Source organism: Ursus americanus, chromosome 30, assembly GCF_024610735.1.
Source record: "Ursus americanus isolate L20-20 chromosome 30, mUrsAme1.1.p, whole genome shotgun sequence".
Classification (NCBI taxonomy): domain Eukaryota; kingdom Metazoa; phylum Chordata; class Mammalia; order Carnivora; family Ursidae; genus Ursus; species Ursus americanus.
In genome coordinates this window covers 17890732-17903184 of record NC_142156.1, presented here as the reverse complement: position 1 = coordinate 17903184, position 12453 = coordinate 17890732, and the positions used below count along the sequence as shown (strand labels likewise).

At 43.5% G+C, this 12453-nt stretch overlaps 2 protein-coding genes across 7 annotated transcripts in view; both read left to right on the top strand.

Moving 5' to 3' along the window:
- ANAPC5 (anaphase promoting complex subunit 5) overlaps positions 1-5188 on the top strand; it is a 40102-nt gene extending 34914 nt beyond the window's left edge. For all 3 annotated transcript variants that reach the window (XM_045777289.2, XM_087857383.1, XM_045777303.2), the window contains 2 exons: positions 4289-4451; positions 4848-5188. In XM_045777289.2, the coding sequence (XP_045633245.1) occupies positions 4289-4451; positions 4848-5059 (375 nt within the window). In that variant the 3' untranslated portion in view covers positions 5060-5188. The remainder of the gene's footprint in view (positions 1-4288; positions 4452-4847) is intronic.
- A 7063-nt stretch (positions 5189-12251) lies between these two features.
- CAMKK2 (calcium/calmodulin dependent protein kinase kinase 2) overlaps positions 12252-12453 on the top strand; it is a 45516-nt gene continuing 45314 nt past the window's right edge. For all 4 annotated transcript variants that reach the window (XM_045777282.2, XM_045777258.2, XM_045777266.2 and 1 more), the window contains exon 1: positions 12252-12388. The gene's annotated coding sequence lies outside the window, so the exon portion shown is untranslated. The remainder of the gene's footprint in view (positions 12389-12453) is intronic.

The window sequence follows — 12453 nt, the reverse complement described above, 5'->3', positions numbered from 1 at the left end:
AGAAGTGGCAAGATGTACACCCTTGTTTTTGGTCCTGATCTTAGGGGGATGATTTTAGTCTTTCATTGCTAAACATGATGTTAGCTGTGGGTTTTTCATTGATGCATCAGTATTAGGTTGAGGAAGTTCCCTTCAACTTCTGAATGTTTTTATCATGAATAGGTGTTGGGTTTTTGTGAAATGTTTTTTCTGTGTTCCTTTTTCTTTTTTTTAAAGATTTAATTATTTATTTGTCAGAGAGAGAGAGCAAGAGCACACATGCATAAGCAGGGGGAGAGGCAGGTGGAGGGAGAAGCAGGCTCCCTGCTGAGCAAGGAGCCTGATGCGGGACTTGATCCGAGGACCCTGGGATCATGACCTGAACTGAAGGCAGACACTTAACCGACCAAGTCACCCCGGCGCCCCTTTTTTTTCTGTTTCAATTGAGTAGATTGTGTGTTTTTTTCCCCTTTATTTTATTAATATAGTGTTTTACATTGATTTTTGCATATTGAACTGTTGCATCCTTGGGATAAATCCTACTTGGTTATGGTGTATGATCCTTTTAATATGCTGTTGGATTTGGTTTGCTAGTATTTTGCATCTGTATTCATAAGGGATATTGGCCTGTAGTTTTCTTGTGATATCTTCATCTTTCTTTGATATTAGGGTAATAGTGGCCTCATAAAGCAAGTTAAGAAATGTTCCCTCCTCTTCTATTTTTTGGAAGAATGAGAAGGATTGGTGTTAATTCTTCTTTAAATGTTTGGTAGAATTTGCCATTGAAGCCATGTGGTCCTGGTCGCTTTTTTTTTTTGGAAGTTTTTTTGGTTACTGATTCACTGTCTTTACTTGTTATGGGTCCATTCAGATTTTTTATTATTTTTTTTTAAGTAGGGCACCCAGTGCAGCGCTTGACCTCAGGACCCTGAGATCAAGACCTGCACTGAGACCAAGACTCAGATGCTCAACCGACTGAGCCACCCAGGTGCCCCCCATTCAGATTTTCTATTTCTTCTTTAGTTTTGGTAATTTGTATCTTTCTAGAAATTTGTCCATTATATCTAATTTGTTGGCATACAATTGTTCATCGTATTCTTATATAATCCTGTTTATTTCTGTAAGGTTGTTAGTTAACTCCCTGCTTTCATTCTTGATTTTTGTCATTTGAGTCTTCTCTCTCTTTTTTTGGGGGGGGGGAGGGGTCAGTCTAGCTAACAGTTTGTTAATTTTCTTGATGTTTTCCAAGAACCAGCTTTTAGTTTAATTTTTTTTTTTGAGTTTTACATATGCATTCCCTTTATTTTAATATAATTTATTTAATTTCAAGTTTAAATAACATAATTTTCAATAATCTATGTTTAATAACTGACTTGCAAAATTCCCAAAAACCTAACAATTAGTTCTCATGAGCCAGTGCTAGTTAGCTCCAGTGTGCCATGGCTTTTTGCACTAAACTCTTCATCTTGTTCATTTTTAAAAGTTATTTATTTATAAGGTCTTCATATGTGTACAGTCTCGTCTTGGGCTGATCCACTAGAGTCAGAGTTAAGGTGGGCTTCTAACGATGGGCCTGAAGTAAATGGAGCCAGAGGAAATGCCCAAACCCAGATATACAAGACAGGACTTGGAGGAGAAAAATCGAGAAGTACCATCTGCTGATAGGGACAACAGTTGAGTCTAGGGCTGAAAACTAGAGATGAAGTCAAGGGGCAGGAACTGGGTAAATTTAAGCAGCGGCAGGAGTCATGGAAGTAGACAAGCGCCCTCACCCCGTACCGCGGCGTATTTGCAATCTTTGCCATGCAGAGCCAGCAGAGCTTGTGTATCCTTTCTTCTTTTCAGTGCACTTTAAAATCTTGTTGTTCCTTTGGTCCAGTTACTACTTCAGAGAGAGAAGCAGGAAATCAGGCTGGCACCATGAGCCTGAAGACCTATAAGATTTCTTAAGCTCCATGATTTCCCCTGCCAAAGATTTTTGTGATCCTGAGACTGTTTCTAATTATGATAATAGTGGAATTTGTATAGACAAAGAGGCTTGTATGAGATGAGGTCCCACTATGTGGTAGACTATGTAGTCTAGAAACCCAAAAGGTGTCTCTGGAAAGTGGAAGCTCTCACTCTCAACAGCTCCCCTCCCCCAGACTATCAGGCTGAATTCCTAGACCATGCAGCTTTTAGTTTAATTGATCCTGTTTTTCTTTTCTCTGTTTTGTTCATTTTCTTTTTTTTTATGTGTCAACATTTTTTATTTTTTTTTATTTTTTAATTTAAATTCAGTTAATTAACATATAATATATTATTAGTTTCAGAGGTAGAGGTCAGTGATTCATCAGTCTTATATAATACCCAGTGCTCATTATATCACATGCCCTCCTTAATGTCCATCACCCAGTTACCCCATCCCTCCACCCCCTGTTTTATTCATTTTCACTCTAATCTTTATTATTTCCTTGCCTCTGTTAGCTTTGGATGTAGTTTGCTCTTTTTTGTTTGTTTGTTTCTTTTTTTTTTTTTTTCAAGATTTTATTTGTGAGAGAGGGGAGAGAAAAGCGTACAAGGGGGGTGGGGAAGGGAGGGGGGAGAGGGAGAGGCAGACTACCCGCTGAGCAGGGAGCCTGATGCGGGGCTCAGTCCCATCATGACCTGAGCTGAAGGCAGATGCTTAACCTACTGAGCCACCCAGGTGCCCCTTTTATTTAGTTTCTTAAGGTGGAAGTTCAACTTACTGATTTGAGATATTTTTTCTTTTTTAATTTATGCCTTTACAGCTATAATTTTGAGTACTACATCCTGTAAGTTTGGCATGTTGTATGTGTCTTCATCTCAAAGTATTTTCTAATTTCCCTTGTAATTTCTTCTTTTACCTGTTGTTTATTTAAAGATGTGTTTTTTAACTTCTATATATTTATGAATCTTCTAGATTCCCTTCTATTATTGATTTCTAATTTTATTTCATGTGATCAGAGAAGATACTTAGTATGATTTCAGTCTTTTAAAATTAGGAGTGTTACTTTTTGACATAACACATGATCTATCCGGAAGGTGTTCCATGTGCACTTGAGAAGAATGCGCATTCTGCTGTTGTTGGGTAGAGTGTGCTCCCTAACAAGTGACTGTTAGGGCTAGTTGGTTCATAGTGTTGTTCGGGTCTTCTATTTCCTTGCTGATCTTCTGTGTAGTTGTCCTATCCCTTAGTGAAAGTGGAGTAATGGAACTCTTCAACTATTACTGTTAAACTATCTATTTCTCCCTTCAGTTCTGTCAGTTTTTGCTTCACTTATTTTGGGGTTCCATTGTTTGGTGTATATGTGTTTATATTTGTATCTTCTTGATGAATTCACCCTTTATCTGTGAGTAATGTCTTTTAGCTTTGTAACAGTTGTTTTTTTTTTAAGATTTTATTTATTTTAGAGAGAGAACATGTGAGAGTGCAAGCAGGGAGGGACAGAGGGGGAGGGAGAAAGACTCTGAAGCAGACTCTGCACTAAGCGTGGAGCCCTACATGAGGCTTGATCCCATAACTGTGAGATCATGACCTGAGTGAAACCAAGATTTGGATGCTTAATGAATTGAGCCACCCAGGTGCCCCTTTTGTAACAGTTTTTTATTTAAAGTCTGTTTTATCTGATTAAGAATAGTCACTCCAGCTCTCTTTTGGTTACTGTTTGCATGGAATTCCTCTTTTCTTTCCTTTTACTTTTAGCCTATTTATGTCTTTTAACCTAAAGTGCGTTTCCTTTAGATAGGATATAGTTGGATCATATTTTTTTCAAATCTGCTGTGCTAATCTCTTCCTTTTAATTAAAGTTTAATTCATTTATATTTAATGTAATTATGGTTTTGAAAGGACTTTATTTTGTTGTTTTTTTCTGTATGTCTTACATCTTTTTGTTCCTCAGTTCCTCCATTACTGTTTCTTTTGTGTTAAATGGATGTTTCTTGTTTTATTTTACTATATACTTTTGAGTTATTTTCTTAGTGGTTTCTCTTCTCCCAATGATTCTTACATAGCAGAACGACGTTTTGACCCTTTGGAATCACCAGTCTAAAGGATATTGATTCTAAATCTTTTTGTAAAGGCAAAAACCTTTCTATAGTGTCAATAACTACTACGTACTGTATCCATCATAATTTTGAAATCAGATTGTCACACATTGTTTTCTAGGAGTGTGGTGCATATTAAATGTAGTACGTGGCAGGGAGAGCATAAGCCAGACATGGCTCTTCAGGAAAGAAGAGCCAGAAATTAAGCCTTTTCTGGGCAGTGGATGTGGATGTGTATAGTACCACGGTGTTTCTTTTTCAGCTCATTCTTGGGATCCCAGAACAGGCCTTAAGTCTTCTCCACATGGCCATTGAGCCCATCTTGGCTGACGGGGCAGTCCTGGACAAAGGCCGAGCCATGTTCTTGGTGGCCAAGTGCCAGGTGGCTTCAGCAGCTTCTTATGATCCACTGAAGAAAGCAGAAGGTAGGGAGCCATTCAGAGATTGCTAGGCAATACTCCTGTGGGGGAAAAATTAAATTTAGGACCCAGAGGAAGGAAGACATTAAATCTGGGACAGTATTTAAGTTCTCAAATATATATTAAAATTTCATGCTGTATTTAAAGTACTTTGACATTGTATGCTTGGTATGAAGTTTGAGGGCAAGTGAATCATTATTTTAACCTACAGAACCAGGTCCCAGGCTGGAAATCAGGACCAAAGACCTTTTTCAAAACCTCACCCTAGTGTATTTTTTTTTCTTCTTGAAGAGTAGAATACAAAACCATCTGGTACATGTTAAAGCAATAAAAGTAGATGTTAAGTTTTGAAAATTATGTGTGGAATGTTGAGTTAAATGTGTGGTATTTTCCCACTTTCAGCTCTGGAGGCAGCCATTGAGAATCTCAATGAAGCCAAGAACTATTTTGCAAAGGTTGACTGCAAAGAGCAAATCAGAGATGTTGTTTACTTCCAGGCCAGACTCTATCACACACTGGGGAAGACCCAGGAGAGGAACCGATGTGCGATGCTCTTCCGGCAGCTGCATCAGGAGCTGCCCTCTCATGGGGTACCCTTGATAAATCATCTCTAGTGAGAGCATCCCTGCTGAGCCACTATACAGACTAGAAGATTTTGGACTTGTTTACATCCCCTCCCTCCATGTAAATGATGTATTTGATGTCTGTCTGATCAATAAACTGCATTCTAATTAGTTGTCTTATTTTGTTGCTAGAATATACATGTTTATTTCCCCCCCCCCCCCTTTTTTTAAAGATTTTATTTAGGGGAGCCTGGGTGGCTCAGTTGGTTAAGTGTCTGCCTTTGGGTCAGGTCATGATCCCAGGGTCCTGGGATCAAATCCTACATCGGGCTTGCTGCTCAGTGGGGAGTCTGCTTCTCCCTCCCCCTCTTCCTGCTGCTCCCCCTGCTTGTGCTCTCTGTCTCTCTCTCTCTGTCAAGTAAATAAAATCTTCTAAAAATATATTTTATTTATTTGAGAGAGAGAGTGAGCAAGAGAGAAAGAACACAAATGGGGAGGGGCAGAGGGAGAGGGAGAATCAGATTCCCTGATGAGCAGGGAGCCCAGTGTGTGGCTTGATCCCAGGACTCCAGGATCACGACCTGCACCAAAGGCAGATGCTTAACCAACTGAACCACCCAGGCATCCCTCCCTTTTCTTTATGATAGCAAAAGGTACTCTTTTTGATAAACAGCTGTTTTATTAATAAGTTAGTGCAGTGTTAAAGATTATGTTCTCTCTGAGCAAAGTTGCCAATATCTTATTAGAATCTGTGCATACTCTCCATCAGCACATGAATTCATTTAGCATCTATGCTCAGACATCAGCTCTTTTGAGTATTGGTAGATCTCTCTAGGGGGTCAGTACAGGTTTTTCTGAGGCTTGGATTTTCCTTCTGAAGCTTCCTTGCTTTGTTGGACTGAGCTGGGGCTTGTGGTATGCCTTTGTGTGCTCGCAAGCACATGTTGGTCCTTGACTGGCGATTAAGAAGGAAAAGTTTTTTTTTTTTTTTTTTTTTTTAAGATTCTATCTTCTGGGGCTCCTCGGTGGCACAGCGGTTAAGCGTCTGCCTTCAGCTCAGGGCGTGATCCCAGCGTTCTGGGATCAAGCCCCACGTCGGGCTCCTCCACTGGGAGCCTGCTTCTTCCTCTCCCACTCCCCCTGCTTGTATTCCCTCTCTCTCTGGCTGTCTCTATCTCTGTCGAATAAATAAATAAATAAATAAATAAATCTTTAAAAAAAAAAAAAAAGATTCTATCTTCTTATTTGACAGACCACAAGCAGGGGGGGGGAGGAAGAGGGAGAAGCAGGCTCCCCCTGAGCAGGGAGCCCAATGTGGGGCTCGATCCTGGAACCCTGGGATCACCACCTGAGCCGAAGGCGGATGCTTAACTGAGCCACCCAGGTGCCCTAGAAGGAGAAGATCTTTTTACGGTTTTTGGACCAACAACAAGAAACCTATTTCAGTCACTGCCTGGGTATTTGCTTTCTTACATCTTTTGCATTAGTATATTTCTTCTCTAACTATATAAATGAGGGATGATGATAATAAGTCTAGGAATTCATCATGAATAAGGTGATTATGAATTAAGAAAGGGTCTGAAGGAGCGCCTGGGTGGTTCAGTCAGTTAAGCGGCTGCCTTTGGCTCAGGTCATGATCCCAGGGTCATTGGATCGAGCCCCACATCAGGCTTCCCACTCAGCGGAGAGGCTGCTTCTCCCTCTCCCTCTGCCTGCTGCTCTGCCTATCTGTGCGCTATCTCTCTGTCAAATAAATAAATAAAATCTTAAAAAAGGGGGGGGGTCTGAAGCTCAGAGGTGTGTGGGTGCTATCACTCAAATATATAGTGTATCTAATTTATGTATCTCAACCCTGAAATTAAGCAGAACCAGTTATTGCTTTGTCCATGAATTTATCTTATCCCTCGGTGTTTGTTCACAGGAAGATCACCGTGTTTCAAGTCCAAAACAGCAACAAGGAACCAACCAAATTTTGCAGTTTCTATCATTGGCTCTTTCTCCGTTAAATTTAAACCTTCTGATGGGAAATAATTTATCTCTAGAGCTCTTTGAAACAGTGTAAAACAACTCCCACTCATGGGGTGCGTTTGTTGGCTAAAGACAGCTGCTCTGGAAACAAGAGGCTCACAGTGTAGAGACAGAAACAGTAATTGGTGTGTTGCTGTTGAAAAATCTTAATTTGAAAGGTTATATATGTAGATAGTAAAAATTAAATATTCTTAAGGGGTATAAAGTAAAAAGTAATTCTTCCTCCCAGGAAGTAACCATTATTATCAGTTTTTTTATTCCAAATATATTCTCATCTGATACGTTTTTGTCCGTGTATTTAAACTATGGTCTCACCAGTCTAAGAAGTGATCTTAATTACTCTGCCTCAGCAGAAGAAGGTGCAAGAGATGGGGCAAGGTTGCTCAGCCGACCTCTCATGTATCAACATTAAAAACCAAAAATCAGACCTGACCAGGACTGGCTACATAATTTGTAGGGCCAGTGCAAAGTAAAAATACAAAGCCTGTATTAAATAAAGCATTGAACCAAGTAAGGGGCACAGTTTACACAGACTTCGTGAAGCCAGCCTGCCTGACCCTGCTCCCAGCCAGCACGTTCACCCTTGCAGACCTGAATCCAAAGCTAATATAGTCTGTGGCCTGCTGCCACCTGTGACTTAGATTTTTTGGCTGAGGCCTCTTTCCTCCAGGAAGGAATAGTGGGTTAAATGGAAAGTTGGAAACATCACAGTGACACCCCCCCCCAAATGTCTGGGTTACAGCTAATTGGCTTTTTTCCTGGTGGAGCATCTGGGGAGGGAAGGGTCATAATGGTGTAATTATGGGTGGTTTAACATGGAACTGTAACTGATTTGGTTAAATGGGGAAAGGGTTTGGTGAGGAGGAAATTGAAGCTGTATAGCCAGTGGGCATTCGGGTCTCTATGAGAGACCTTACAGAGAAGAAAGGTGTGACCCGAGTCAGTGGCCAGCATGGTGGTAGCTCTACCAGCAGACTTGCTATTGAGTGTTTCCAGCCCTGGGGCAGGTGAGTACAAATATCTTAACACTCACAGAGTGCCCTCTGTGTTTGTAATTTATGTATGTTAACACATTTAATCTTTACAACAATCCTAAGACATAGGCAATAGCATTTTTTAAAAAAGATTTTATTATTTGAGAGAGGAAGAGAGAGAGCGCCCATGAGCAGGGGTGGGGGAAGAGGGGCAGAGGGAGAGGGAGAAGCAGGCTCTCCACTGAACAGGGAGCCCTATGTGGGGCTCGATCCCAGGACCCTGTGATCATGGCCTGAGCTAAAGGCAGACACTTAACCGACTGAGCCACCCAGACACCCCAGTAGGCAATAGCATTCATCCCTTTTAACAGATCTAGAAACTGAGGCATAAGGAGGTTAATTCACTCATCCAAGTTCACACAGCTGGTAGGTTGCAGAAATGGGAATCCAACCCAGTTGCTGCGTTACCCTAGAGCTCCCTGTTTCGAGTTTTGAAAAGTACTGTAATGTTTTTGTGAACATTCTTTTCTAGTTTGTTGAACACATAACTGGTAATACCAGGCGTCATTTATCTAGTGCCCAGTATAGGCCAGACACTGTGCTAGGTTCTTCCACACATACCATCCCTAATGCTTGTAAGCCAAATACCATTTTACAGTTGAGGAAACAGCCTCAGAAATTTGGCCTGACCCAGCCCCCTCACTAGTAAGGACTGGTGGGCATTCAGCCCAGGTGTGACCGGTTTCCCGATCTCAACACTGGAGCACCTTCATGTTGACCTACTGAGTACTCCTACTTGTTCAGATGTTTTATATTTTGCCCTGATGTTTTGGGATGGTTACACTGAAGTTTTCTTTCTCATAGTACATCTAAGACAAATGAAGAGCTTCTTCATCTATGTCCCCGCTGACTTCTCCTTTTTTGCTGTTGTTTATGTTTGGGACTAACAAACATTTTAATCTCACTGCCCATTAAAGGGAAACTTCTCAGGCTCTTTTTTTTTCTTGGCCAGTGTCTTTCTACTTTCCTGTTGAATGGGAAGGAATTCAATTAATAAAGTATATCAATGTGATTAATCCTGCTGTCTCTACCTAGATGTTCAAGGTTTGGAAAGTGGAATATTCCAGTGAACACCATGAGTTGAACATGGAACAGTTCCTACAGAAAAAGACAAAGCCTTGGTAGAAGCTTATGATGCTTTCCTAGAGGGTAAGATACTTTTTAAGTCTTACTTTTTAGCCCCACCCTTGTACTGTCCAAGTTTTCTTAAAAATAAGATTCAGATGCTTTGTTTACTTATTTTCTTGGCAGTCTGGGTTGTCAAGACAACAAGATCGGTTTGCCTAGAATAGGTTTTTCTAGTGTTCTTAGATGAGAAAACCCAAAAAGCAAAGCCAATTCTTATTTTCATATCTCAAGAAAATGGTTTTCTTCAGTGGGATGATTCCTATCATAAGGAACGCCAAATGTCAAAGAAAGACAATTATGATGTCCTCTGCTTTGTTCTAATTCACTTTAATAAGGCACATAATCGATGGCGTTTTTAGCTCTGTACTAAGTATATTAATAGCACCTCTGAGCACTTATGTGCCACGTACAGAGCTATTAACTTTATACACATTATTGTATTTAAACCTCACTGAACCTGTGAGCTAGATTGGTTATCTTCATTTGACAGCTGATGAAACCAGAGTCCCTATCCAAGGCCAAGGCCACAGACCTGGTAACGAGCGAAGCTGGGATTTGCCCTATCTTGACTCCAATGTCACTGCTTTCAACCACAGCACTGGCGGTAAACAGTTGTTTCAGACGTGGTACTTATCTATACTCCAGGAATTTATAGCTCTACTGGCAAGTCAGAACCCATTAGTGAAAAGGAAAGAACACAGACAGCCTGGTGGTTGAGCATCAAATACGTGGTACAGTCCTTGCTATAGGAGGTCAGAGAGGGGAGAGGTCAAGGAGGGCCTGGGTCATAACATTTCAGGAAATTCTTCCGGAAAGAAGCGGATCTTGGGCTAGAGTTTGGATTTGAATGGGTACTTTCTTGCCTTTCTCACATAATTGGCTTCTAACTTTACACAGCTGTACGTGTGTATACTTAAGTTTCCGCCTGCTAGCTATAGTGTTCTAATAAAACATCGACAATTTAGTAACATGATTTAAACATACAGAATGGTATATTTTAACAAGTAACAGGAAGAGACATCAACCAATATCTATTTTGGTTTCTTTAGTAAAGCAGGGGTTGCCAAACTATTGCTCACATGGGTTGAATCTGGCATGCCACCTGTTTTTATATGTCCTGCTAGCTAAGAATGGTTTATGCATTTTTAAATAGTTGAAGAGAAATCAAAACAATAATATTTTGTGACATGTGAAAATTATATGAAATTTAACTTTCAGTGTCTGCAAATAAGAGTTTTATTGGAACACAGCCACACCCATTCATTTGTCTGTGGCTGCTAGAATGGCAGAGCTGAGAAGTTGCAACCACATGGCTTCAAAGTCTAAAATATTTACTGTCTGGCCCTTTACAGAAAAAGTTTGCTGACCCCTGACATAGAGTCAGAAATGTTCAAAATGTTCCCCATCAGCCCCAATATATGTTTTGGGGGAGAAAATAGTAAAATATAGAAAAATACAGAACTATGCATCCACCATTCAGAATTGACTTAACATTTCAGCATTTGCTTTGAATTCATTTATAAGTAAAAGGCATAACACTATCCACCATTCCTTATGCTCCCTGTCCTTATTCTCTGCCCCTACTTCCGTCTTTGTGGCAGGTTGTCATAAATTTAATTTATGCTCAATCCCCACTGACCTTTTTAAAAAAGACTGTGTAAGCATGTGTCCATGAACAGGATAGACTATGTGGGGGTTTTACAGTACAAATTGTGCATTTGTACTCTGCAACTTGCTCCTTTACTCAGCGTTCTGGTTTGGGGATCTTCCCGCGTGTGTACAAATAGAGCTATTGTACCCCTCTGAACTATTGCATAGTATTCCATCAAGTGGCCATAACACGTTTCGGCTTATCCATTCCCCCCACGAACATTTAGGAAGGTTGTTTCCAGGCTTTTACTATTATCAGAAAAAGCGTGCGTGGTGAGTCACATCAGAAATGGTGGTCATCTGGCTGAAAGTTCTGAATTGTCTGTGAGCACCCCTGCAGCATGGAAATACTGAACTGAAGGGGACTGGAAATCCACCCAGTACAAGAGGACTTCGAACCTTTAATTACTTTGGCCCCTGACTCCCCTCTGGACTCTTGATTCCCTTTTGGCTCCTTGGCAGGGTCAGCGAGACATCCCCTGGGTACCTTTTGGGTCAGGACTGGGTTTCGAAACCGTCTAAGGTCGGCGGGTCAGGCAGCCTTTGAGGTCTCCTCTCTCCCTCCCCCTGCAGTGCCGTTACCCAGCTGGGGGACTAAACAGACTCTTAAGGCTCCAGCAAAGGAGGGCCCCCAAAGGGGTAGAATGTTTGTGAAGATGATGTATTCCACAAAAAGCATCTAAGTAGTCTTGGGGGAAAAGCCAGAACTTCATTGGGTTTCGTGTAGTTTGGAACATCCGGGTGGAGTGGGGGGTGGGAAAGGAACACCGTTGCCCAGCCTTCAGGGCGGGCACTTAGCAGCGGTCAGTGGGGAGGCGGGTGAGTAAAGGGGTTTCCCCGAATGGGTGGCGACCCGAAATCCAGGCCGCATCCACCGCCCGGCGCCCGGTACAGAGGGAGCAGCCCGGGACGGAAGCCGGGCCGCTAGGCGGGGCCCCGGCTGTCCCGCGGGCTTGGGGAACTTTCCGCGACTCAGCCGCCGCCCTGCAGTCCCCGCGTTTGGCCAAACAAAGCGAGCGAAGCCGGCGCGTCCGGCCTGCCCGAGGGTGCCGCAGCCGCCGCGGGGAGAACCGGGGCAGGTGCGCGCCCCGGGCGGGGGCAAAGTTGCCGCGCAGCATCCCGCGCTCCGGCGCCCGCCGGGTCTCTCCCCTTCTCGCGGGTCGGCGGCCTCCTCCGACCGCTCCCGGCCCCGCCTCACTTCCCCTCGCCTCCGCCTCCTCCCCTTTCTTCTCCTTTCCCCCCCACCCCCGCCTCGCCGCTACTTTCGTCTCCGCCGGCTCCCGCCTCCCCTCCCTCCCCGGCGCGGGGCCGAGCCGGCGGGGGCGCGCCGAGGGCGGCTCCGCGCCCGGGTTTCTAGCGACCGCGGCCAATCCCCGCGCAGCCCGCGGCGGCGTCACGCCCCAGCCGAGACCGGGCGGCTCCTCCCGCCCCCCGCGCGCCCGCCGGGGCCGCGGAGAGGAGCGCGCGACCGCGCTGAGCCGAGCGGAGCCGAGCCGGGGGCGCAGAGCGCGGGAGGCGGCGACGGCGGCGCGGAGCCCAGGTGAGCTGACTGGAGCGGGGCCGAGGGCCGGGGACGCAGCGCCGCAGCCCCGGGCGCCCTCGCCC